Genomic DNA, 26,906 nt, shown 5'->3' with positions numbered 1-26,906 from the left:
CTAGTAGAAAGACAGTTGTCGTCCTGGGCTTCAACATCACCATCATCGGGATTATGTAAGCGCAACGCCTACCACAGCGTATCTGGAAGCAGCTCGGGCTTCTTGACAGGACATCGCCCCAGCTAAATGGCACGGGAAGACTGTGTTCACTATGTCTGTTTAATACCAGTTCCGCACGTGCATAAAATGTTGTGATCCCGGAAAAGGTACAGTTGCATCGTAATCATGGGAATTTCTCGATTGCCGTGCATGGCTTGTCAATCGCGTTTGCAGTAGGCGGCATTCTAGACCGCCGGTCGATCATGCCCAACCTCGACTGAGGACCATTAGTGGAGGTCATTATCAGGCCAAATCGTCGACATGGTCAATACACACAATGGAATGCCCAGTTCGAGGATGATAGAGACAAGACGGTGAAGTACCTAGGTACCTACCAAGGTAGCCGTGGAGACCCTTAACCGAACAGTGTTCAGCCCACAATGATCGACGTCGCATCAGCCAAAGGAATCGACCCCCCAGATCTCGCGCCAAACAACCGACAACCATGTTCCGTCGAATGGCAGAGCTCGGGCATATTCCCCATGGCCGCTACGGACGCGCGCCGTCTCAAAGGTGCGTCGACTTCTTTCACCTGCCAAATTTGCGTCATTGCTATAGCACCCGGCATCCCGGAAGCGTGATTCTAGAACTTCGCGACATCTCTGACCTTCACTCATACGTTTTCCTGGTGGTGCCTTTGTGTGCTTGTCGCCTCTCTCGATTCACTTTTCGCAGCATCGGTAGTTGTTACCTTGGTAGCGTCTGTCAGGGTCTAGACTTACCGATCGACCCCTCGTATAGCGATCACCGAAGCGCGTCGACAAACACCGCCCAACATCTTTCTACGCCGCAAACTCGCACTTCTCTCCCCCGATTTCGAATACGGCTGCGCGCGAAACTGCTCATGATCTGGATACGGCGTTTACTCCATGTTGTTGACTGATCTGGTTGAGGCGCTCGGAATCGGCTCTATCTTCGGCAGTCGCCACGGTTCGCGGATACACGAGTCGCATCACAACCCTACGCGGCCATAATAATCGCGCCACCACACCACCGTGATCATAATGACAGAGACCGACAGCGGCGATGGCGGCTACTTTCCTATGGGAGAGCGCTCTCGCTCCAGATCTGCGTCTCCCAGCTCGATTCGTAGCGACTCAATGTCAATCCATCTCACAGAGCCGTCAGCCACCATGGCTGCATTTACTGCGCTTCAGTACTTGCCAGTACCGGTTCTTGTCTTGTCTGCCCAGAAGACCGTAGTGCTTGCAAACGAGGCCATGGGTCGCCTTTTTGGTATTGACTTGGAAGGTGATCATGATCTTTCAATAGCGGAAGCGTTGCAGGACAAGACTATGGGTGATCTTGGTGTAGATATTCTACAGAACGGCTCTCCGATTCTGATCACATGGGAGGTTCGTTATAGCCCATGCATTTGCCGATGGATCAATTATTTAACTTTTGTAGAGCTTTCTGGATTGCGTAATCGACGACTCAATAGCAAGCAGCTTAGACGAAGATGGAGATTCTCATATGGGCAGCGGCCACACCACACCGACCGCAGCGACCATGCCATCTCTAGGAGAACCCCAGTCAACAAAACCATTGCCGCGCCTGAGCAGTACAAACCTTGCGCGAACAATGGTACGCGACGTATCAGTAGAGGTGGTCATTGCGCCGCTTTCTTTGGATCCCGACGGCACTTTGAAAAAGTCAGAAAGAAAGAAAGATTACGAAAATGCAATGCAGGCATCTTGCATCATATCCATCTGGAGCATTGATGATAACCAATACTACACGCTGACTTTCACAAGTGCAGTAGCTGCTGATAGTGCGCCACCACCCACCAGTCGTATAGTCACTCGTACAAACACAGGAGCTCGCCTCGACAAGTCACGAAGTTCGGGTTCGTCGAGCTCTTCCTCAGGCCGGCGTTCGGGAAGCAGTTCGAATTCGACTTCGAAAGCCGTTACGCCTACTTTACAGCAGCCAGAATTTCCACCTCGAGGTCCTCCCACTAGGGGCAAGGCCGACATTGCGAATTCAGCCTCTATATTCCAAAAGGCAACACAACTCAAGGATGCTATCCTGAATTCTATTACCATGCCCGCATACGGTATGTATGATTCCACACCTACCTGAGGTTCTCCGACTGACTCTTTTACAGCAATGTGGAAAGACCAAAGCTTCGGAATTCCAAACAAAGCCCTCCTGCGGCTACTTTCGAAAGATTCCACCTATGCGCCCGGAGACCAGCTAGATTTTCTCAGCCAGTTCAACTGTTGGACCGAAGATTTCCAGCGCCTTCTGAACCTCGATGAGTTCCCCATTATTGAGGTCTGCCGTACACGAGAGAGAGTCGGAGGACGGCGCATCGGTATGCGACATCCGCTCACAGGTACTCGGATTGTGTATGAGATCAACGGCGAGCCTGTATTCCACGAAGAGACTGGGGATTTCCTTGGTGGTATAGTGATCTTCAAGGATATCACCGAGTATACCAAGCAAATTGCCGCCCAGATTGAAGAGAACGAGAAGCAGTTTGAGTACATTGCAAACTTCATGCCGGTCATGGTATGGACGACTACGCCTGATGGGCTTCACGACTGGTTCTCTCAACGGTGGTATGACTACACAGGGTTGACAGTCGATCAATCAATAGGTGAAGGTTGGCGCCTACCGTTCCATCCAGATGACATGGCAGCGACCGCTCAACGTTGGTTCCACTCTCTCAAGACAGGCGAAGAATACAACACAGAATACAGATGCCAGCGCTATGATGGAGAGTGGCGCTGGATGTTAGGACGAGCTTTGCCCTTTTACGACGACTCCGGACGCATAGTCAAGTGGTTCGGCACATGCACCGATATCCACGATCTTGTCTTGGCTCGTCAAGAGGCTCGTCAAACAAGAGAGCAATTGCAGCAGGTCATCCAGCACGCGAAAATTGTCCTCTGGGTTATTGATCGCAACAATGAGGTCAAGGTCCTGGAAGGCGATATGGCCGCTACCGAACGAACCAACAAGGAAAAACTGGTTGGAAAAAATGTTTTCGATGTCTTTGAGTTGCCCAGCAATGATCGAGCGCGATGGCATGGACCTATTCAGGAGATCCTACAGGGAAAACAATCAGCTGAGATCGTGAACGGGAGATACATGTCGGAAGCTCGCTACTACCGGACCCGTCTAGTGCCGCTCATGAGCACTTCCAGGACTGCAGGCGTCGACGGCAATACTTTTGTGAATGGTGTGATCGGTGTTTCTATGGATATAACCGAGCTGCGAGAAAGAGAAGAACAACTCAAGGAGCAAGAGAAGGAGAATTCGAGGCTCCTGGCCAACGAAGCGGCAGCGAAAGAAGCAAGTCGGATGAAGTCGCAGTTCTTGGCTAACATGTCACACGAGATCCGAACACCTATCGCTGGCGTAATTGGCATGTCTGAACTCCTCTTCGATATGAACCTGGACGAGGAACAGAAAGAATGTGCCGAGAACATTCATCGAAGCGCCAACAGTCTCTTGACGGTAATCAACGACATTTTGGACTTTTCGAAAGTTGAGTCAGGACGGCTTGACGTCGAGGAGGTGCAGTTCAGTCTCAGCGTCGTCCTCCGAGACGTGAACAAGGTATGTCGCAGACTACAGCGTATGACCTCATTGTCCTAACTGACCCGCTCAGATGATGTCTTTTGCTGCACAGAGGAAGGGTCTGGATTATCAGAGTTCCATACAAGATGAGGTCGGGGCAGACCTGCGCGTAATGGGAGATCCAGGCAGATTACGGCAAATTCTCACCAATGTGCTAACCAACAGCATCAAGTTCACCTCGGTGGGTACTGTAAGACTTGCCGTCTCCATCAGTCAAGAATCAAAAGATATGGTCACGGTCAACTTCAACGTTGAGGACACTGGGATTGGTATAGAAGAGGAGGTCCGCAAGCGATTATTCCAGCCCTTTAGTCAGGCAGATTCGTCCACGGCTCGACGATTCGGCGGAACTGGCCTGGGTTTAACCATCAGCAAGAACCTCGTTGAGCTCATGAAAGGTCAGATATGGCTGGACTCGAAGCTGGGGCAGGGGACTACTGCTACTTTCTGGATACCATTTACTCGTGCACCCTCGCAAGATGGAGAATCACCCTTGGTTCATCTAGAGTCAATTCCGGATCGACTTCAGAGCGACATGTCAGTCTCATGTGGCAGCTCGGAAGGCCATACACCGCCGTTGACACCGCAACTTCCTAATGGGAACTCATCATACCCGTTGCTCAAATCAGCAATTCCGGATCATCTGATGAGCCTTCCCGACAATGAAAGACAGGAGATTCACGTTCTCGTTGTCGAGGACAAGTAAGTTGCGCTTGAGCATGTTCTCATGGAAAAGGTGATTAACAAACGACCAGTCACATCAACCAGCAAATCGCGCTCAAGACGATCAAGAAGCTTCACTTCTCGGTCAATGCAGTGTGGAACGGCCAAGAAGCTTTGGAGTATCTAATGCAGGAGTTCGGCCCTTCGCACCCACGCCCGGATATCATCCTGATGGACGTTCAAGTGAGGCAGCTTCGTACGAGATTTTGCACGTGTTGCTTGCTGACAGAAAATGCAGATGCCTATTCGAGACGGTTACTCCGCTACCCACGCAATCAGGACAGAATCGCCGTGGCGCAATATGCCCGAAATTCGAGGTGTTCCGATCGTTGCCATGACGGCTAGCGCGATTCAGGGCGACAAGGAGAAGTGTGTATCGTGTGGTATGGATGTAAGTTTTCACCAGGCACATCTTCGGATTCGTGATATAGGAGATGCTAAGACTCAGTAGGACTATCTCGCCAAGCCAGTCAAAGGGAAGCTGCTGGAGAAGGTAGGTTTCCCCAAGCCAACTGGTGGGTCCGCTAACAATCAGAAGATGCTTGTGAAGTGGGCACTCGAAGGCCGGCGAAAGACGGCAAAAAGCAAGCCACCCACAAACGACAAAGATCGACATGGCGTCGCAACCCCAAGCTCCAAGGTGGGCTCTAGGGCAAAAGATCACCCGCGAACGGCAGACTTGTCGGTTGAATCTGAAACAACGGCGCAGGCATTGACCGCTGAACTTGACCGCCTCCACTACCAGAGCGATGCAGCATTCACAAGGTCCAACGAGAACGAGGGTGAGAGGGCTATGCGGCGTATTCACGCTGAGGAAAGAGACACGAAATTGCGCGACGAAAAACTGCTTTCGTTAGTCGGGCCACAGCTCATCCGTCACAACAGCTCTCAGGGGCCACACAACGAACCATCGATGCCTCTGACCGAGGCAAACATTGAGAAACTGGCCCATGAACAAGAAACAGACTCTCTCACAACAAAGAAGCCCGGTTCTCTGGATGAGGCCGACTCGAATAGGGCAAACAATGCTCACAGTATGAGCAACGCGAGACAGGCTACCTTGGCACGACCGGGGCTTTCAAATTCGCGCCTCCATGACAGTGAACGGACGGTCGTTGAGCACGTCACTCGATGAAATGCTTAGAGACGAATGCTTCATCACGACCACCGTCATTTCAACATCGATAGAGCCTCGACATGTCGGGAAGACACCCGCGCCTTCCTTCCTTTTAGAGACGAAGCATTGACAGCGCACAGCTGCACCACTTGCTCGAAAGGTCAAGTCAGTCTGCAAGAAAGAAGTCATGCAGATACGCTTAGACACTCAACCACAGTACCGGAAACTTTTCTGAAAGATAGGGATGCATCATAGGGTAGCGACAGGAAGTTAGATGCTGGTGGTGCTCGGCGACCATGCAGCCTCACTTCATTGGCAGGGCTTTCAATGCCAATGCATAACCTGACCCGTTCAGGCCCCGAGATGCGAAGACCCATGCGATGTCCTGGCAGAAAGGAGAATGCAGCTTTCCTCATGCAGCATGCACGTGCTCGGGGAGATCATGTGCATCTGATCACATCCTGGTCGTCCGATGATTCTCCTTGAAGCCGGTCAAAGAATGAAAACGTGGATTTCGACTCGAGTCAACTGTCAGAAGTACCCCACCAGCAAGTTAGAAGCATTGGCATTGCGCGTCCTTTCGGGCGCATAAAGGGGAGATAGGGCTGTAGTAACGGCTGTAATGCCGCATAATCAGATTAGGAAAGAAAAAGATTTTGATCTGCGAACCACATCACAATTCTCGTGTCCCTGGTCTCTCGTGTCTCTCGAAGGGGAAAGTGTTTGCTTTTCGTACCCAATTCCTTGGCTTGACAGTGATGATCATGTACCTTGTCCGTTAGGAGGGCGGGAACTTTCTGGAGATCATGCGATAGAAATCGGACATGCAGAATCTCCAGGTCAAACTTTGTTATGGCACAGACGTGCCTTGCGCAGCCACCCCCAAGATTGACAGCCTGACAGCCCGCGTTACTCCCGCAGTTTCGATGAACGTTACATCGGGCGGGTTGAGAACTCGTAAGTGCGGCTTGCCGAGTCGTAGCGCTCTCTTGGCTCACCACGTTGCCATTGGCTGTAGCGCGCAATTGCACCGCTGCCCGTGACTAGTGTTTTTGCTAGCAAAATGGACCTGGTGGTTAATGTACCAGAGTGTCGGGCGCACTTGATTCGCTGCCTCGCCGACTGCTTTTGTTTTGCGGTTTTACTGCTGGCTTTTTGTCGCTGGTTTAGGCGCTGTTCGGTTCACCTGCTGCCCGGATCTAGCAGGAGTTTGTTCGTGCGCTACGTGGCTATGGAGCGGTTGTTGAGCACTAGCTGCACACAAGCCTCGGCGGAGATGGTTTGCGCAACCAATTCGGTGCTGCGCAGCTTCGTCGTGAACGTGTCCAACACGTGTGCCTGACAATCACTCGCTGCTGATCGATCTCGCAGAGCCGCATATCTGGCTCATATGAAGATCGCGGGGAACGCTTACTGAAGATCTCCAGAACTATGGGATGCTGTTGCACATAGATTGTCTGCAAAGCCGCAGGTATCTGGAGAGCCGGCTTTGCTTCTCCACACGCCTTGTGCTATTGCTCGTATTGCAAAGCTAGTGTGCGATCTCGGAAATAAAAAACAATCCACCCTAGAGCTTATCGAGTACCCAAATGGCTTGGCGGTGGGCGTAGGTGGGCGCAGGATGCTCACAGACAACGGCTAATAAACTTCGGTGATCTGGCATGGCTTGCGAATGCAGGGTCCAATGTCCAAATGCCGAGCGAGCGGCTGCCGACACCCTACGACCTTTGCGACAGCAGATAGCGCTGGGGATGGGTCACGTCCACTTCTTTTTGGCCTGCTGTTCTGCTGCTGATGCGATGCACAGCGCGGCGTCAGATGCTGCACTCGATTCACCGGCCACTCGAGTAGGGTACCACTCCCGCCGACAGCTGCATACGCAGAGTAGCGGCAGAGGCAGACGCAGCGAAGTGGAGGCCTGACGCTCAAGTGACTTTGATAGTGCAGGCTGCACGCTCGATGTTGAGCGGGATGGCGCTGCTCCAACAGATCTTGCCCTGCATGACCAGGCCCCGCGGAGCCACGAACACAGTGAGGGGGTTTGCAGAGCAGCTCCGTGCGCTTGAGATGCAAGGCGGCCCTTTTGTCCCAACACCTAACCACTCACGTCGACCAGGCATACAGCGGTGAGATGGCAGGTTCCGAGTGCATGCTTTCTGCCCATTGCCACTCGTGCTCGCGCTCGCATTCAGACAAAGGCCCCAAGCCACAACGCGCGCTGAACGCCCAACACAGCGTTCTGCCCGCTGGTATAACGCACTGCAACAATGGCTGCTGTGCAGCATGCTCAATATCCCGGGCGGCAAATCATCTGCATGCTTGACCGCTCCTACATCATCCTGCATGGCCTTCACTGTCGCCAGGTACCGCTTGGGGGCTGCGCCAATGACAGCTCGCTTACGGCCTCTAGCGTCTGCGCTAGGGCGGGCTTCCTATGACGACATTGCCAGCAAGCACCCATGATGCGCCCACATCCTACAGCACCTTCCACCAGCGCGCGTGTCAGCGGGGTGTGCAAATGGGCCTTGGCTCTCATCATTCCTCCCAGCTAACCATCCGGTCCGCGTCAATGACAGGCCGAAGATACGGAGCACGAAACACCCTGCCCCAGGCCAATCGTCGACGCTGTGCTATCGGCTCACGATTTCGTCATTGGTGGATATAGCGACCGCACACACAACCAGCCCTGCTACACATGACGCCTCCATCCCAAGGGCAAGCCGATATTGGGGAGTGCGACTGATTGGAGCTCTGTGGGAAGCCAAAGTGGTGTCTTCCTCAAGACTCGGCCCAGCGTGTGAGTCGAGTACAGTTACATGGTGCCGAGCAGGTACACCGACTGCGACCGACGTGCCTGTGGTGCCCCTATTGGACAAGGCAGTTCCCGAGACTGTCGTGGATGCCGCAGCTCGTGACCCGCCATCTGGCTAAGCTACAGTCGTTGCAGCCAAAGCAACATGGACGGCGATCAAACGCTTGCCCATTGCTTAGGTATGCGCACAGGCGCTGCTTCAGGGGACTAATTTCACGTCGGGCGCTTTTTTTTCTGAGTGCGCCGTGCACGACGGAGAGTCAGGAGAGGGGCGGAACCAACGCTAGGACAGAGGGAGAGAAACTCACAGAGTTCGAGTTTACGCAACAACGTGGAGATAGTTGTGGCGGTCCGACTCCGCGACGCGAAAGCAGCCTCTCCGGCCAGTGTCCGGCGCGATGCACCTCGAAACCGCAAGCTTGCGAAGCCGCCTTTTCGGTCCCTTTCTTGGTTGCGGTGGAGCGTGCTGCTAGGCGACCGTTGTTCTGCAGCGTCGAGTGTCGACAGTCTCAGAAGCAATGCTTAGGGGGTGATCAGATATCGCCAGGATGAGGACACAGGGCAACTCCCAGGCCTGCCGCACTCGTCAGCATTACTGCGGAGCATTTCACTCTTATCGCTCATCAGGCTAGCGCTCATTGACCAAAACGGCAGGATGCAATTGTGAGTGAATGCACTAGTCCACTTCCATACCCCTCGTCGACCCTGGCCAAGTGGATGCACGCCAAAACAAAAGCCAAAAATCCCTCCCGCGCCTACCGCCCGCTGATTCGCAGCTGTCTGGCAGAGACGAAAGGCTTGCCTAGCGGCGAGGGCTTGTTTGGCGCACCACTGGCCTCTCACGGGTGAGAGGGCTGCCGGTGATAGCGCAATGGAGAAGCGGTAGACGCTGGCGTGAGTAAACGGGAGCTGAAGGCTGTTGAGCCCACTGCGCTCAATGGCGCGGATGCCACATCGGCCGTGGGCAGGCCATTGAATAACGCTCCCCACACGCTTAAAAGCAGCGTGCAGAAAGATGCCTTAGCGCAAACCATCCCTGTCGTCACCGACGTAGGTGCTTCCGGGGTCTTCAGCCAACTTGCCTGCTCACTACGCTTGGCTGCCAGCCTATGATGGAGGTGCTGTGAACCCAAAAGACGTAAACGCTTCAAGGAGCGGAATTTATCAGTGTCTCTTCCCCGATAAATCGCCTGCTGATCAACACTCCCCAACCTCTAAGCTTTACTCAATCCTAAATTGTCTCTTGCCTTAACTCGTACCAGAGACTATCAATACTGCTTTCATCATCGTTACCCTCACATCCTTACTTCTTTGTCGCTGGTTTGCTTTTGCAGCGAATAACGTTACCGAACCTTCCACCGCGACACGCAACACGCAACCCCAGCCCACACGGTCCGCCCCTGCACCCGCTGGGCATTCTGCTCCTTGCAAGCACTGTGCTTCACTTGAAACGCTCGAGCGTCTGCCACCCAGTCACTGGTGTCCGCTTTCGCCCTACACCTAATCTCGCTGGTTCATCGCCACGGCTCCTGGTTAGTACAGGTCAACTGATCGACATACCAGAGGGATTATCTTTACTCGACTTGGACTACCACTGCACGGGAGTCCCCAGTGTCAGAGTGAATTCAAAAGGTCGCAGATCCCACCACTGAGTACCTGTGATCGACTATCTCCACGTTTTCAACCCTCGAACTATCACGTTTCACACCTGGATCTACGAGTAGAGTGCCTGTTGTAACACTCACATTCGTCTTCTTGTACCACCTTCTCCTCCGGTCCCTTCCACCTCACCTCCGCAACCATCGACATCGCAATGGCAATGGCAGTCGACAACCGCCAGCAACCCCAGCTTAGCAGCATGGGCTACGATCACATGCGCTACCCCCAACAACAACCACACTTCACCAACCCGTGGGTGTCCACCGGCGCCTCGCAGCAGCAACTGTACCAAACAACGGTCGCACCCAATGTAGACGCGCAACGGCCTACCAGCATTGCGATCCCGTTCCACAGTCTGCCAGTCACAGCTCCTCCCATGGGACAAGGTATTACTCTCCCGGACGGCACTTTCGGAACAGAGAACTTACTTGTTACGTCTGAAGATATCATGTCGCGAGGATACCCTACTGGCTATGCTACCTCTGGGTCATCACCAAACCAAACCTATGCTCCTACTTCCGCACCCTACTCTCAGGTGGAATATGGCAACACAGAAAGGAGCCCGTACGCATACCAACAGGATGCCTCCCGCCGCTCTTCACATCCGTCAGTCCCCTCAATAGCCTTCTACGAGTCCGTAGAGAGCGCAGCCCAACGACAACGCCAAAGTTCACTTGTTGACTTTAGCAGAATGAACGCACAGCAACCGCGCAACAGCTTTAGCGATGCGCTTGACGCAAGCCGTGGCATGGTCTCCCTGAGTCAGTCAGACATTACTCCTAGGAATATCTACGGCTCTCAAGGAACCAGCCGCAGCTCGACCGATTCCTACGGCTTCCCTTCCGCACACTCGACACACTCGTCAATCTCATCAGGCAGCTATGGCCCGAATGGGTACTACGGTGGTGAGGGCTCTGTGACAGATTACAGCTCTGCATCTGAGTCTGTCGATCTTGGCAACTCGCGCACTTTGCCCCGCCCCAATGCGCTCCTCGGTGCCAACATGCCTCCCGCGCCTGCGTCGATGATGAGCCAGTTCAGCTCAAAGGTCTCCTCCAGCTCGCAAAAGAAGCACAAGTGCAAGATCTGCGACAAGCGCTTCACACGACCAAGTTCGCTACAGACGCACATGTACAGCCACACTGGCGAGAAGCGTAAGCACTCCCTAGCACATCACAATCTACACCACTAACATTATGACAGCATTCGCATGCGAAGTCGATGGCTGTGGCCGCCACTTCTCCGTCGTATCCAACCTGAGGAGACATCGCAAGGTTCACAAGAACGACGGCAGCATCGACCACCCTTCACCGGAGAGCGTCGATCACTAGGTGATCACCACCTTGGTCGCATTTAGTGCTTTGCTTGTCTCGACCCCGTCCCAGGACTCACACCAACCGCTTCGTCGCACACGTCTTCAGTACATATAATGTTTTGAGATACCACCGTCGCGCGTTTCCTAGTCACGACTATAGATCGAAACGACAACAATCTGGGACGGTCCTTCCCTTCTACCCATCGCTGCCCACGGTTTTTTACTGAGATACCACCTGGCCCTCGACCCGAGAGACCACCACGGCGTTCTGGTGTTCCGAATTACGAGTATTCCGTTTCCGAGCGATTTTCAGCACCCTGTAACATTACGCGTTTGTCTTATCCGGGCCTGGTCTCTTGCCGCCCGCCGTTGCTTATTTAATCTTTCGACATTGCTCGACAAGGGCTTTGACCCATAGTCGTCATGGAGCATTTTGTCATCACCATTCGCTTATACCCTTTAATATTTTAGACTCTCTTTTAGCAACCACCCTTTCCCGACATAGAGTCGTGCGGAGGGTCGGTTAGCACAATGACGTTTGTACAGTAGTAGCTTGCAGCGCGCGCGCATAGGTGCCACCCACCGAATGGGGGTACAAGCCAGGATGGCTTTCCGACAGACACTGAGTCGTCGAATACAGGCAGCGGGATCGAAATGACGCATCCCTCCATATTGTGGATAGGAACGCGGCTGAAATCAAAGACCCTTGTTTAATCCCATGCATACCATCTCCCGTTTTTTCTCTGTCTCGAAAACTTCCAAATTCTTCTCACCAGCTGACATAGTGACGGCAGCGGCCCTTTGGTTCGGGACCATGGCGCGGTCTCCGGTCGTCACTTGCGATACCTCGGTCGCCGGTTTAGCCAACGCGACCTCGTCATGACCTTGTCTCCGCAATGCCATCATTTGGCGTCCCGTGAGCGGTGGGCTTACGACAAGGGGTCAGTCTTGGCTCCCGTCATGCAGCGTCAGCCCCTTGCTAGCCGCAAGACCCTTCTTACCTCAGCGAGTGGGATGTCTGCCGCCGCACCTTGGGCCGCCAAAGGCTTTGGTTCTATGCTATCATTCGCTTTCACACCCACCGGTCCCGTCACTCATGGTAGCCCCTGCCATTAAAGTCGGAGTTGCGTACGAGGCTGAGTGGGACGCAACGATGTCACTTGTTTCACTCGAAAGCGCAAAGCCCCATAGCTGCTGACGTCGGGCTTTCTCTCTGCGTCGCGTCGGCTGCGGGACTTTTTATTTTCTCTGCTTTGCAGGAAGTGCCAATCACGATGCTCGCTTGTAACAGTGGGTCACGCGCTGGAGACGGTCCGAAAGCAGCCTGAGATGAGATCGTAGTGTGCCTGACGGCTGTAGAGTCGTGCCATTTTTCGAGTAAAGATCGTCGTAAGGACGCGACGACTTACAGCATCGCGAAACTTGAGGCAACATATCGCGTTACGAGAACGTGACGAGGCGAGTGCGTGACTATTTCGCTCCGCTTGCTACTGGTTTCCGCCGCGCCTGTTGGTGCCCGGAGAGTGCGCTGTAATCTAGCTTGCAATACCGCCGAACCACCACTCAGGACAAAGTATCTCCGCCGTGGTCCTAAACACCTGTCTTTTCGCCACCCGCTCCGGCTCCTCTATTTCGGTCGGCCTTTGAAACCGTAAACCTTGTGGCCACCACACGGAATTGCAAGCCATCATGCAAGCCAGTGTTGCGTTTTTGACCGTTGGTTCGTAAGGGAGACACCCTTTCGCTTTGCTATCCTAATCTCCGGCGATCGCGTCTCCAAGTGGTACCATGCACCGACACGCTCACGAAGCGAGGGCGGAGTGCCTTAGCTGAAGCGAACTGGTGTCGTTGGGTTATAGTTCCGCATACCATGATATTCCAGGATGCGAAGTCCACAGCCTACCAGCATGCACTTCCTGCGCAGCCGTCTCATGTTAAGCGACCATGGCTGGTAGTATAATCTCAATCCTGGTCGTGTCTACGCCGCTTGAAAACAACCATATGAGGCTTGGGATTGCATGCATTAATGCCCTTGCTATTCTTGATCTTGACGAAAAGAAGGGTCTCTGCAGCGGTTAACGACAAGGATGGTAGGACTATGACCATACGCCTCATCTTCACTACACATTGCGGTGCTACCATGTCATGAAGAATCGAGGGAAGCAGGTTCGAAAAGCTCATTAGCTACCGCTATCCCCAGATGATGTACTTTGAATCCTTCACAATCTCTGGCTGCGACAAGCGGGACTTGCACTTCGCATTCTACTTCGTGATCCACTATGCTAACCCTCGTCAAGCATGAAATCCGCTTCGCAGAGATGAAGCCGCCAGCAGAGACTACAAACACGGCTTGCGCGTAACAAAGTGCCAAGCCGAACTCCACCGCCATTCCTCGAAGCAAGCACCAAATTCAAGCATCAGGTAATCTCCACTACGAACGCCAGCTAGTCAGCACAGATGCGTTGTCGTCCGCTGGTGGTGTAGTACGTTATCCTCCCTAAAGTGGGTCTCATATCGAGATTGAACCAACCCCGCGTTCCCAAGTCTGATCTACGACAGTTTCAGCCCTCCCGCGCCTGTTGTAAGGTATCCACACGCTGAACACGCGCAGCTCCGGGTGCCTAACCGATGCTTTTGTGCCTTCCTATTTTGTTGGTAGGCGTGTTAGATTCCGTGTCTCGGGACCCATAGGACGCGCAATCGTCCTCTCGAGCAAATTGCTCGCCTGGAGAAACTTTGGTACTCTTTTGTAATTTCAGGATTCTTGTATCCCGCCGCTTTCGAAGCGAGCGGTGTCGGAGTCTTGGGATCGGTGCTCACTCGCGTCCGTAGGAAATTTTCTGTCGCTTCGTCTTGTTGCCGTCATCGTCGTCGTCGTCGGCTGCCTTCTTCTTCTTGCTTCCTCCTGGCCTCGCCCCGTTTGTAGGTTGGCTCGATTCGCGTGTAGGGAAGGACGAAGTTGGAGTAGGAGCGTGCGATGGCGTCGCGGAGCCCGGTGTGGAAGATTCCTGGAGTGCAGTCAGCATCGATTCTTTGGCTGTCCATGAGCAAGCGCCGTATCTCCACGTACCCTCAGGAAGCTTGTAGAGCTCCGACTGAATATCCGGTCTGCATCACTGATGGGCGCTTTCCGTCTGGTCGCGGTGCCTGCTCCTCCTGCTGTCGTGGTGGTCGCCGCTCCCTTGATGTAGTTGTCGAAGCCCTTGATAATGTTTCCGGCGCTCGTCTCTTCCAGGTATTGCGTCTCGACTCGGAGGATGTTGTCTTCTAGTTGTAGCTGCCATGGAAAGTCAACACGCAAGTTCACAACGCGTCATTGGCTGTACTGACCAGACTGTTGTCGATGATGCGCTTCTTGTTGAGCGACTCGCGCAAGTCGCGTCGCAGTCTCTCGTAGTAGGGCATTCCGCGCGAGCTGTCTGCGCCCGTGTTGTTTGCGCTTCCTGGCGCCGCGTTTTCGGCCATAGTGATACTTCGGATGTTGGCTTTTGGTTATTCCGGAGGTAGAGGTTCACGGCTGCAGCAGTTGTCGTCGGTCCCTAGTCCGGTAGATCCCAGGTAAACGGTCGCGGTTGCCTTTGGGTGAACGCGGAGGCTAGCGTTGCTGAGCTCGGGCCTCTTCAGCAAACGCAACTTCTAGATCTCGAGCAACGATGCCATCGCACCACATCTCCTTCCCTCCTGCCGCCTAGCTGCCATCTGTCGCCTGTACAGTCGCCGACACCTTCCGCTTACCAACGTCGCGTATACCTGCTCCGGACGCGCTCAAGCACCCCGCGCCGAACCTCCGACCTCTCAGTCGCAACAACAAATCAGAGAGACCTTGCCCGCGTGACAGCGACAGAATCTCTCCCAATCACCCAAGCAGCAGGCCCATCCTACTGTATTTGCGACTTCACAAACATCGTCGACGGTTTTACCAAGACAACAACAATCTTGCGCCCGGTGTATACCAAACCTCGAGGATTGCTGCCTGAACTATGGCAATGGACGCCAAAGAGATTGAGCTCCGTGGCAAGGCCATCGGAAAAGCTGTGGCCGAGGGCGAGCCAAGCGCTTCTGTGATCAAGCTGCTCAACGACTTGAAGACGGGTGTGCAAGCGACCGAGGATCTCTTGCGCTCAACCCGCATTGGTGTCACCATCAACCGTCTGCGATCGCACAAGGACCCGGCTGTACAAAAGCTGGCGACAGAACTGGTAGCAAAGTGGAGGGACGAGGTCAAGAAGAAGCAGCCACCCAAGATGAATGGTCCCGCAAAAGCAGCCGCGAACGGAGGTGCAGCATCTTCGCCAGCTCCTCCACCCTCAGGGACTGCGTCACCGGCCCCCAGCCTGGCAAAGAAGAAGCACGATGTCGCCGCCGACAAGCGCAATCACAAGACCGACAAGGTCAAATACCAAGTCACTGGGGACGAGGCACGCGACAACTGCGTAAGGCTGATGTACGATGGCTTGGCCTTTATGAGTGAAGCGAGTAGGTTCGAGCATATCGTGTAACTTGTACTTGACTGACATGTGCAGTGCCCGACGAGATCCTCGGTGTCGCAAAGCAAGTCGAAGCCGCCGCCTACAGTAACGCCGGCAGCGTGAATAACGCCTACAAGGAAAAGATGCGCTCTCTCTTCCAGAACCTCAAGAACAAATCGAACCCTCAACTCCGCAGGCGCGTATTCAGCGGCGATATACCCGCCAAGCAATTTGTCGTCATGACACACGACGAAATGAAATCGGATGCGCGCAAAAAAGAGGACGAGGAGTTGGAAAAGCTCAATATGAACCAAGCCATGGTTGCACAAGTCGAAAAGGCCATCTCTAAGGAGTTCCAGTGCGGCAAGTGCAAGCAGAAGATGGTCAGCTACAGTCAAGCGCAGACTAGGTCCGCTGATGAACCTATGACTACGTTCTGCGAGTGCATGAACTGTGGTAACCGGTGGAAGTTCTCATAGACGGTGGTCGATTGTGTTCACGTGTGGTGCAGATTGTACGCGTGCGTGGTGTATCAGTATAGCGGGTTGCGGCAAACATTGAGTAGCGGGCGTTTATAAAGGTGGCATCGAGGGCGTCGGTCCATTGCGGAAGAGTGTCTGCGTTTCGACTTTCTAGTCTAATCTGCGGAGGAAAAAAGCAGATGCAAGCTTCTCTTCTTTCGGCACTGATGGATATGGTTACTATATCAAATATAATTTGGACCCAATTCTTTCACAGTAATCATCGCTTCAAGCATATTCTCTTCCAGCATGCGACTGCCGTGTCTCTAGACCATCTCGAAAAGAGCAAGTCGCCTTCTTCCTGAACGACCATCTGATGGCAGCCTATTGAGCTACAACAATCCTTTCAAGACATCAAGGTATTTCCGCGTCATAAGAGTACATGATCTCTGGAAATTATAAGAAGTCAAAGTCTCGACAATTCCCCCTGTCAAATGATAGACCACACACAAAGTAGTTCTGATATCACCAGCCAAACACAGTACTGTCGAGGTACGAAGTGAACATCCCCACCATGCACAACCCAACCCAATAGACTCGTGACAGATATCAAAACGACAACAACAAGAGGTCATAGCAGCTCGAGAAACAGTATAATTCGCTATTCTTGTCGTCGCCATAAACTCGCAGTTTTGCTCAAACGAGTACGCTACAACGGTATTCCGAAGATTGAATATGCACAATACACCCGCCCAATCCGTGGGGGATGGTAAATTACAACGCCATCGTCAAGTTAACAAGACATAGAGAGAGACTGCGAGAGGAAAGAAAAAGGTAACTATGCAATGCACCGCCGACGCTTTGGGTTTCGTCCTCATCCGCTCAGAAGAGACTCACTCCAACAGGTGAACTTGTTGGATCCAAAGCTAACAATGCAACAATCAGCGACACTCGGTTACGGCCCGGCATTCCAAGTCTCCTAGAACTTGAACGTGCTCTTCTTCCGCCCTAGACTGAAGCGGTTCTTGCCGTCCTTGTCGGTGTCGGTGGTGGGTGTATCGGGCGGGTTGTGCTCGTCTGTCGTACCGTCGTGCTTGTCCTTGCCTCCGGACCAGAATTTGGGTTTGGCTTTGAGACTCATTGATGTATGCCTAAAACGACTCAATCCGCTCATACCCTTGACGCTGCCAAAGCCATTCGCAGCCTTGTCCTTTTCCCCGACCGCACTTGGGGGTGGTGGTACAACCTCCCCACTCGCGACGCGTTTCTTCTCTTCTTCAGCTGCTGATGTTTTGCTGGCTTCGAGTGCTGCACGGAGGTCATCTTCTTGTTTGCGGTAGTTTTCGCGCCGTTGGATTTCCATCTCTTTGCGCTTTTCCCTCGCTTGCCTCTCAAGCTCCTTCTCCTGAGCCTTGCGTTCCTTCTCTTCTTTGCTCTTACCGAAGAGCCCGAGATTGCTTTTGCGTGGAGCGAGTGCGGGGACCTGAGTTGTGGTATGTTCGACTGGGTGATGGTCGGTGTTCGTTTGAACATGTGCAAGCGGTGGGGCGGTAGCTGCATGGTCGAGGCTTGCGAACTTGTCGGCCTCTTCCATCGTGGGGGTGGTCGCGTTGTGGAAGGTATGATATGACTGGCCGTTGACCCCGTTCGCTTTCGGTGTCGTGACTTCTTCCTGTGCCATCTTGGCAGCTTGCTCTGCTTCGGCGAGAGCGTCGGCTTCTTGCTCCTTCATCATGGCTTCTTCTGTTGTCTCCTGGTAAAACAAGACATATGCACAAGCCAGCACATTCTCTCCACCGAAGAAATTCCTGACGTAGGCCTTGTCTACCGGCTCAACCATCTCGTCGTCGAACAATAGCCAGCCTCGATCCTGCGTCTTGATGATGGATACGTAGTGACCATGATAGGGCCCACCTCCTATATGCACCACAACTGCATATAGCTCGTATAGTCTGTCTGGGTCTTCTGCTTCATCGGTGGTGTTGAACAGCCGGAGGTAGAAGGGGTATACGACGCGGTGGAAGAGCTTCTGCAGGCGCTGGAGATCCTCGGTATACTTAAAACGCTTGAGATGCAAGGCCAGGATTTTGGGCAATCGCTTGATCTTCATCCTCTTTTCCGCCTCTTGCAGGCCTCCACAGTTGTCGCAATGAAATTTGTTCCGTTCACACAACATCTCCTCTTCTGAGAATTTGCGCAAACAGCTCGTCACTGACGAGTGCTGTTCCAGATCGACAGACAGATCCAGGAATGCCTCGTCTCGCTGTGATGTGTTTTCGCATGTGAGGCATCGTGTTTCGGACGTTAATGTGCCTTCAAACAGCTCGTGTACCCACCCAGAGTTCGACTTGGCAGAGGCCACCGAGTTCCGCGCGGTCACTACTTGGCCATCCGTTACAGTCTCGCCGTCCTCGGTTATCTCTTCCACTTGGGCTGGGCGACTCTTGGAGTAATTCTCGACATTATCTACGACCTCGTTCAGCAGTAAGTTCAGGAACTCGTGTGCATCCTGGTGCATAGGTGTCCGGAACATCTCATTGTCCCGCCGCAATATCTCGAGAAGTTTGTGTGGGCTGACGACGCCTATGCGTGATCTGTGTGCTATGACGGCCTCGAATATATCTTTCAGCGATGAAAATAGCGATTCGTTCATGCCATATGCGTTTGCGTTCTCGTAGTCCATCTGCAGAACCGGACCGGCCGCCAGAGCCTGCTTCTTCTTGTACTCTGGCGAGTCTTTGTTATCCTCGGGCTTGGTGCCTGGGGGCTGGTTCGTCGCGCCTGGCGTGGTTGCCGGCTTTGCGGGACTTTTGGCATTTGGGCTGGAAAGTGAGGTGCGCCCTGTGGGTGAGAGGGCTGTACTCTGGCCATTTGGGAGGTTTGTGTTGAGTTTGAGGGGGCCTGACGTGGGCCTCTCGAGGGCTTCTGGGGGCGAGCGCGCGGGAAAGTTGATGACCTGTTCTCGAAAGGGCACTGAGTAGTATAGACACTGGACTATCGAGTTGCAGTAGCTGGCGGGCAGTCAGTATGTGTCGGAACGGGAGTGGACGAGACGTGTGCATACCATGTGCTTCCAAACTAGAGCATAGCGTTGTCAGCAGGCGACTCGCGAAGGGCGGTTACGTAGCCAGACTTACATTCTCAAAGCCGAAGAACTTGTCGCTGCCGTCGCCGCGCAGAGGGCCCGCGTTGAGCAGCAGCTTCTCCAGCGGCGTCACCTCGGGTGCGTTGGGGTCTTTCCTGACGGGTATGCTGCCGGTCGCTGGGCTCAAGGGCGGCTATGGTATGTCAGTCAGGGCCAGCCATTGCCGACGAACGCGCGACTCACAGCACCGGACTTGATGCGACTGAAAAAGGAACTCATGGCTGGGGTATCGTGCGCAGGGAAAGGGTGGGGTGCAGGCGGACGAGGGCTAATGCGACAGCACTTCAGGCGATGTGGGCACGGTCGTGGTGCGAACGGGCTGGGGAAGGTGCTACTGGGTGCGGGCCCAGGGTTGTGGAAGGAGCGAAGGGCAACATGGAGGCCGGCAGAGGTACGAGGCGTGAAGGATGCAATTCACGCACAGCGGCTTGGAAGGCTGGCAGGTTGGGGAAGCAGAGCCGGAAGACGGACCAAGGCGAGGCGAGGCATGGCTCTTTGGGATAGCTAACGCGACTAGAGGCGCCATAAGAGAGGCCGATGCCGAGAGATCCCCACGACCTGGCACACGCGACCCCGCCAACGAGGAACCGCCTCGGACTAACGCGCTGAAGCCAGCCGTTCCATCCAATGCTGTCCCGGCCAGCGAATTGTATCACCCACGCGGTGGGGCGCGATACCGAAGAACATGCATAGAACATCTGATGCTGATGCCCCATCACGACACGCTGACCCTCGACGGCACCCTGCCCAGCCCGCCGACGGTGTGCCTGATGGACAAGACGCTCAGCCGCCTGCATCGAGGCTAAACTCCCACCAGTCATGCGCCGCGCTTCTAGAACAAGACTGGCAAGCAACCGTGGCGCTTGTCGGCTGCCAGAGCGCGATCGTCATTGGGGGACGAGGGAACTGCTTCTAGCGTCTTCCCATACTGTGGTTGTGACATGCACTGCAAAAGTCCAGAGCATGACGACACCAGGCCTGACAGTCCAGAATTTCACCCCCGCCAAGTCGCTGTCGACTACACTCAAAGTCCAACACCGACACCCATCTCAACATATTGCCGGGGCCATGCACATGATTCAACAGCAGGCGGGCACCCTCCCGTCTTATGCAGCACGGCACACATCCCCCGCATATCAGCTTCGACGACAGGGTATCCATGGTGGGTCCGAATGGGTGTGCGGCAGTCATGCGTTCATGTTAGTTCCGTATTACTCACTACATTTCTACCTCTGTCGCTGTGGACGACGAATTACAAGGAGTATACACGCACTAAATACACTTGCCTCACGAAAATGCCCAAGGCGGGTGTACATTGTTGTGCGCCTGCCGTTGAAAATAGCCACGCGAGAATCTCAGCCACCCTTTTACCCGAACTCCATCTCAACTCCTCCAAATGCTGATAGCCCACGGAACACAAATATGACACATGAATGATACAACAAAACAAGACTTAGAGTCTCCGCAATCGCTTGCCAGCTCCCAGCTCGATGGCTGTGCGGCTGTTAAGAATGAGCTCCTCGTTTCCACCCTCTGGCGGGTTGGCCTGGATGTACTCGCGCCGTATGCGTGCGGCTTCTTTGTCCCACGTGTCTACGCGCTCCTTGAAATCTGCTGTACTTGCCGTCGCGTCGTCTCGTGCGTTGCTGGCTTGGTCGAGGTAGGGCTGCTTGACTTCTTGCTCTGCCGTGCGCCACCGTAAGCCCACAGCATTACGGATCTCTTGCTTCGGTGCTTTGGCTTCAAGATTGCCTGTCCTAGCTTTGTGGGCGTCGTCGCACTCCTGCTTGCAGATGTACCAGAAGTCTTTGGTGAAAAGCAGGAACGGGTTGACGCCCGTACGTCCTGGCTTGATTGGCCGTTCACCAATCTGTTCCAATATAGCCCCTATAATGGCAGCTTCATAGTCTTCATCGCGTTGTATCCGTCCAGATTTGTTATCTCTCGACTTCGACGTTGATGCTGGAACGGCAGGCTCGAATCGGCGTTTCGTCTCGACGCTGGGTGTCCCTGGCGATTGTTCGATCTTGACCACTTTCTTTTCAACAAGTGGGCTGGGTATTCTGATGGGTCCGAAAATTGTCTCAGCAACCTCCGCAGCAACCCGAAGGCCTGACAGATAAGCGCCGTGCACCGTTGCGGGATGTGTGCCACAAGTTGCTTCTCCTGCGAAATGTAGTGGGCCATGGGGTCGCGCCATGATATCGTAGTCTCCTGCTTGTGTCTGTGGTCCGACGTATGAATAGCTGCCGCGGGCGAACGGATCTTTCTTCCAACGCGTCACTATCGTTTCTGTTGGGAGTGGAACGTGGTTCGGTGCGAACATCGCGTCGAGCCGGTCCGTGACCTCTCTAACGAGCTGATCGTTCGATGTCGCTTCGGCGTAGTGAGCAGCGTCGCCTGCCATCAGCGCTATCAGCACTGGCTTTCCGCTTGTCTTGATACAGTTCCAGAAGAGATAAAATCGTCCGCGTTTCGCAGAGTAGTCTTCCGGTCGCATGCTGGCTTCCTCCTCTGCTTTGTTGAGCAGGCCGAACATGTCTCGGTCTGGCTCCCAGAAGGCCTTTTCGTACACGAGAACGATCTATGCATATTGTTAGAAAACGTAGCAAGCGTCTCATAGTTGAACTGACCTTGTTGAGGAGACCGAAACCCATTCGTTCGATAACGTCCTGCTTCCAGTCAGGTAGAGGAGGCTCGAACTTGATTGACCCGGACTTCAGCACTCCCAGTGGGGTTGTTAAAACAACCTGATCGGCCTCGTAAAACTCGCCATTCGTGCACTCAATCCTGACAGCTTTGCCCAGGTACTGCTCCTCAGTGTTGTAATGAACGGCTTTGATAGGGGTGTTGAAACGGACGTCAAGCTGACTGGGACATTGCCAGAGGCCGCGCGGAACTTGTTGATATCCTCCAATCACTTCGCTGTGCTCGCCCTCGAACTCATTGCCGATGTCCTGATCCCAGCCGCTCAGACTGAGCTGGTTGACGCTTACTGCATTCGCATATTCGAGATTAGCGTGATGCCAGTTCAACAGACGCATGTCTCTAGGCTTCAGATCGACAAGCGATTGGTATTGAAGAAGACCTTCGTCCATTGTCTGCCCAAGTGTGGGATACTGGGACGCTTTCGCAATCGTGTCAAGATCTAAAGACTGCGTCCCTAATGCGCCTGCTTTGAGTTCCCAACCCATGCTTTGCACCGTGTCAGCTGCTGTGACATCCGGGTTGAAGCCAGCGCTGAGTTGGTACGCCCTACCAGCTAGCTTCTCCACTCCTGTTGTCGGTTTTTCTTGCTTCATTGACGCGGTGCTCGCAGCGTTTGCGGATAGGGGAGCATCGGAGTGTTCCAATTCGGCGACGGTAGGACCACCGGCATCAGCTGGCTCACGGCCAAAGGCCATCAGGTCACGATCGCCTTCTACTGTCCTATGAGCTGCTGACTTGTTTCGGTATGCTGCCGCTCGTTCAAGGACATCGTTGTAGAGCTTCTCCACCAAGATGTCTTGACCCCTCTCTACAACCGTGCCATCGTAGTCGTAGAGTATAGTGTTGTCGCGAAGACCGTGGTAGGGTATGCCGAGCTGACCCCGGATGATCGAATTCAACGGGTTGCCGTGTTCGAATCCAGTAACGATCTGAGCGCCCATCTCAGCTGTACAGCGATGCCCGGGCGGAAGTGTAGAACCAGACTGCTTGAGAAAGGGGTGTGAATAGACACGGCCTCCAACGCGTGGGCGAGCTTCAAGGACAGTAATCTTAGGTGGAAGTTCTCCTGCTTCTGTCAACTGATCACCCAGCTGGGCGAACAGTCCTTCCAGATGGCGAGCGCATCCTAAACCTGACATACCCGCACCCACCACGATTATGGTCCGTCTTCGCGCGACCTTGGCTTTCGACTTGGGTAGTGTACCAGTAGTATCAGGCACCTCAGCGCATCCGAAGTTGATGTATCCGTTCCTCATGAGCCACAAGTGTGCCACCTTCGCGAGGCCAAAATAACGCTTGTCTCGAGCGCATCCCGCCGCTTCTTCAAGAGAGACGTATACCAGAGGATTGCGATGCCACAAGCGAAGTATCGCGTTCCTGATGTTGAGGTAGATGGTAACCTGGGCGTGAGTTACATGATCTCGTAGTAGCTCGTACTCAGCAGGATGTAGAGTGAATGGGTTGAGCCGACTGTTCTCTGCCGCTAGAATACATTGCCTGCCAAACTCTGGCCAGGAAAGCTCTGCAGGTATGCTTGAATTCGCCTTCATCTCAATGACCTTTCCTTTCACCGGAAGAGAATTTGTCCTTCGATGCTTCTTCGGCTGCTCGTGTGACTGCGGAAGCTCGGGGGTTGAAGATGCATGTGATGCGCGACTCAGGCTCTGTGGTGTTCTTGTCGTAAACGCTGCGTCCCTTCGATGGTCTTTCAATGATGAATGAGGTTTCGCGTCGTTTCCGTTGGCAATCGCATGCGAACTGCCGCCCTTCAGATGCGATGAATGTTTGTTCGGGATATTAGTCAGGCCGTTGATGCCTGAGTTTGGTGTGAATGGCTTTTGCAGTGGCGAAGGTGTATAGTTGGCTCCATATCCATTAACGAATGCACCTGGAGTAGACTCCTCCCCTTCGTGACTTGTGCCCAGTTCTGATGTATCGCGAGAATCGCCGTAGTGCACGGACGACGCACTCGATTCCCGGCCGTAGCCCAGGTTGCTAAACCCAGGTATAGGTGCGATGCCGCCTTTCAGATGTATGCTATCATTAGACATTGGCATCGATAGGAGATCATCGTGAGTTTGGTCGAAGAGATACGTGCCGTCATCGAGTGCGGTGGGATCGGCTGTGGATGCGATGGAGAACATGCTGATGGAGACCCGGGGAGGGAATGGGAGGCACCTGACAAGGAAGCGGCTACGGGCCGCAGTCAGTGGTTGGCCACAATTCCTCTACGAATGTCAGAACGTGTAACGAGTGAGAGTTATTGCGAAAACATGAGGGGTTCGGTTGAAGTTGTAGCGATGGTGGCAGGATGCAAGTAGACGATAGACCTGATGCCCAGAGTTGGAGGTCGAGGCACGAAAAGAAACGCGCCATACCCACCTAGGCAAAATCCGTCCAAGCCAACCCCGTCGTTCCTGACTTCATCCCTCTCCCACCCACCTCGAGGCGCCCATCTGCCATCCATCATGGCCATGGTGGACTTGCGCATACTCTCTCAATGTTAATGTGTAGCTTGGCATCCAGGAAGCGCCGATAGCTGCAATGCCGACCCCGCTCTTACGGAAGCGAACAGTGCTACAACTCGTTGCGACACCCAGCCCCAGACATCCGTATCTCCATCTCGAAGGCCTTCACCTGGGTCTGGATATTGCGCAAGACATGCACACAATCTATTGATACCTCACCAGCAGTCGCGATAGCATGGCTTCAAGGCTTTCCATCATTGCATGCATGTCTGCATTCATCATATTGCGCCTCCTGGGGTAAGCCTCCACTGGTGAAGCTAACTGAGAGAAACGATAGAAGCATAGGAGGGGGAAAAGGCAATACATGTTATTGTACATAGCAGGTACTTCGATACGTATATATCACTCTGATTGGATCATGACTGATGAGACATACAGGACTCTAGAAGCCACCTATTTTCACAGATTCCTGCGCAAACCTTCACCGTACTAGATCCGAGACTGCGACTATATCATATCCACCAATCGAGACTCATCATACATATCGTCTATGCGGATCGCGGCCTACCGAGTTCCTAACATCGGAATTGGATGATCTTGACGGCGCGTTGTAGTCTACGAGGCACTATTCGAGATGCACTCTGCTCCCTCGCAGACATACATGTCATCCGTTGCACATATTCCTTGGTGCTGCGTGGATTGTGATGGCCTGCAAAGCCGAAGGCATACTTTCAAGACAATAGCTGGTGCTACACCATGGGCCCAGGGCTGCCAGATCCTGCTAGCACAACCCATCGCAGCCTTTGCCTGATTCTGGGACATATAATGCTCGAATACACATCGACGCTTAGAAGACTGTGTGCTTTCACCGTGGCGCACCGTACTTTGCAGCTCCCGGGTCGAAAGCCAACTGGGCGTCACGTCATTGACATACTGACAATGTACCTGAACACGATAGAATGCTTGATAGTCTGATCAAATGCACTTTACATCTTCAGTTTTCTCCAAATCCTCTGCCCTTGTCGTGGAGTCTTGACAACGCATGTAATCACGTGATAGGTATTGACGCTAACCTTCTATGTAAACCGAGGCGATCGCGCTGCGCCAATTGCCAACAATTCGAGGCCCACACTGTCTTCTGTCTTCACTTCCCACACCTCACGACCTCGCATAATAAACAATGCGATGGCCGTGGTCACGCAACGACGATGACCAAAAGAAAGGTGGACTCGCAGATTGGATCGCGCCAGCGAAGCCAAACAACTGGTCAAGCGCGCTGTATGAGCCGAGGACCCTGATTCCGGCGATCGCGCTCACAGTCTCGACGGTTGCTGGTGTCCGGCTCTACAAGTCCTATCTGCGTCGCATCCCAACCGTCAACCACATCAAGCCAAACTACTACCGCCGCAAAGGTGTATTTGGCCAAGTCACGAGTGTTGGAGATGCAGACAACTTCAGGTTGTTCCACACGCCAGGTGGGAGAATAGCTGGGTGGGGTATCTTGCCCTGGAAGAAGGTGCCATCAAAAAGAGAGGATCTCGTCAGGCAGACAGTAAGTGCTCTGTAACAAGACGGTACTAGACGTCACGGTAGGACTTCACGTCGTTATCGACGGCTAACTTTGCGCCCAGCTACATATTCGGATTGCTGGAGTCGACGCTCCAGAACTTGCGCACTGGGGCCGAGAAGCTCAGCCGTATTCGAAAGAGGCCCATGAATGGCTCATCAATCTGATCCATAACCGCCGAGTACGCGCCTACATATACCGACGTGATCAGTACGATCGCATCGTCGCCCAGGTTTTTGTGCGCAGATGGCTTTTCAGGAAAGACGTTGGATTGGAGATGCTGAAGGCTGGATTGGCTACCGTATACGAGGCCAAAACAGGTGCTGAGTTCGGTACCGCTGAAGAAAAGTATCGTGCTGCAGAGAGAAAGGCTCGCGAGAACAGGGTCGGGATGTGGTCGAAGCCAAACTTCATACAGAGGATGGGAGGCGCCAGCAGTAAGACACTGGAGAGCCCACGCGAATACAAGAATCGGCACACCGCTGCAGACAAGGCAGATAAGGCAAAGAAGGCATGATGAGGAAGTTCGGCTAGAGACACAGTCATACACCTGCTCGTGCGCAGAAGCACACGAGTGCTGCGATCGTGGCAGAAACGCGCCAGGCTTCTTCATCGTGCCGGCCCAAGCATGAGGAGTCACCAACGGTCCGAAGACCCCACAAAGTGAATTAGCGTATTGGCACAATGTGATACTGGTTTAGTTCAATGTTGGCATTTTGTGGATGTGTGATCGTAGAGACCGCAAAGAAAGCGGTCTTGAAGGGCGCGAGTTGT

At 53.7% G+C, this 26,906-nt stretch overlaps 7 protein-coding genes across 7 annotated transcripts; 4 read left to right on the top strand and 3 right to left on the bottom strand.

Moving 5' to 3' along the window:
• Positions 1–1,103: 1,103 nt before the first annotated feature.
• On the top strand, positions 1,104–5,545 carry J4E83_007662 (uncharacterized protein; the record flags this gene model as incomplete). Its single annotated transcript, XM_049334565.1, has 7 exons — positions 1,104–1,454; positions 1,507–2,155; positions 2,207–3,666; positions 3,719–4,389; positions 4,443–4,593; positions 4,649–4,801; positions 4,862–5,545. 7 exons carry the CDS (start codon positions 1,104–1,106, stop codon positions 5,543–5,545), a joined length of 4,119 nt encoding a protein of 1,372 aa, XP_049186451.1.
• A 4,607-nt stretch (positions 5,546–10,152) lies between these two features.
• Positions 10,153–11,329, top strand: J4E83_007661 (uncharacterized protein; the record flags this gene model as incomplete). The annotated part of the gene is made up of 2 exons (XM_049334564.1): positions 10,153–11,152; positions 11,202–11,329. 2 exons carry the CDS (start codon positions 10,153–10,155, stop codon positions 11,327–11,329), a joined length of 1,128 nt encoding a protein of 375 aa, XP_049186450.1.
• A 2,800-nt stretch (positions 11,330–14,129) lies between these two features.
• J4E83_007660 (uncharacterized protein) lies at positions 14,130–14,778 on the bottom strand (the record flags this gene model as incomplete). Its single annotated transcript, XM_049334563.1, has 3 exons — positions 14,130–14,321; positions 14,384–14,590; positions 14,644–14,778. 3 exons carry the CDS (start codon positions 14,776–14,778, stop codon positions 14,130–14,132), a joined length of 534 nt encoding a protein of 177 aa, XP_049186449.1.
• Positions 14,779–15,293: 515 nt separating this feature from the next.
• On the top strand, positions 15,294–16,261 carry J4E83_007659 (uncharacterized protein; the record flags this gene model as incomplete). The annotated part of the gene is made up of 2 exons (XM_049334562.1): positions 15,294–15,789; positions 15,837–16,261. 2 exons carry the CDS (start codon positions 15,294–15,296, stop codon positions 16,259–16,261), a joined length of 921 nt encoding a protein of 306 aa, XP_049186448.1.
• Positions 16,262–17,222: 961 nt separating this feature from the next.
• On the bottom strand, positions 17,223–19,607 carry J4E83_007658 (uncharacterized protein; the record flags this gene model as incomplete). Its single annotated transcript, XM_049334561.1, has 3 exons — positions 17,223–19,254; positions 19,367–19,521; positions 19,572–19,607. 3 exons carry the CDS (start codon positions 19,605–19,607, stop codon positions 17,223–17,225), a joined length of 2,223 nt encoding a protein of 740 aa, XP_049186447.1.
• Positions 19,608–20,841: 1,234 nt separating this feature from the next.
• J4E83_007657 (uncharacterized protein) lies at positions 20,842–24,241 on the bottom strand (the record flags this gene model as incomplete). Its single annotated transcript, XM_049334560.1, has 2 exons — positions 20,842–21,972; positions 22,022–24,241. The coding sequence occupies 2 exons, from the start codon at positions 24,239–24,241 to the stop codon at positions 20,842–20,844; spliced, it is 3,351 nt and encodes a 1,116-aa protein (XP_049186446.1).
• A 1,504-nt stretch (positions 24,242–25,745) lies between these two features.
• LCL3 (putative endonuclease lcl3) lies at positions 25,746–26,649 on the top strand (the record flags this gene model as incomplete). Its single annotated transcript, XM_049334559.1, has 2 exons — positions 25,746–26,117; positions 26,197–26,649. The coding sequence occupies 2 exons, from the start codon at positions 25,746–25,748 to the stop codon at positions 26,647–26,649; spliced, it is 825 nt and encodes a 274-aa protein (XP_049186445.1).
• Between the last annotated feature and the right edge of the window lie 257 nt (positions 26,650–26,906).

The sequence above is a fragment of the Alternaria metachromatica genome (assembly GCF_023757995.1).
Source record: "Alternaria metachromatica strain BMP 0045 chromosome Unknown scaffold_19, whole genome shotgun sequence".
NCBI classification, from domain to species: domain Eukaryota; kingdom Fungi; phylum Ascomycota; class Dothideomycetes; order Pleosporales; family Pleosporaceae; genus Alternaria; species Alternaria metachromatica.
This window is presented reverse-complemented; position numbering and strand designations above follow the sequence as displayed.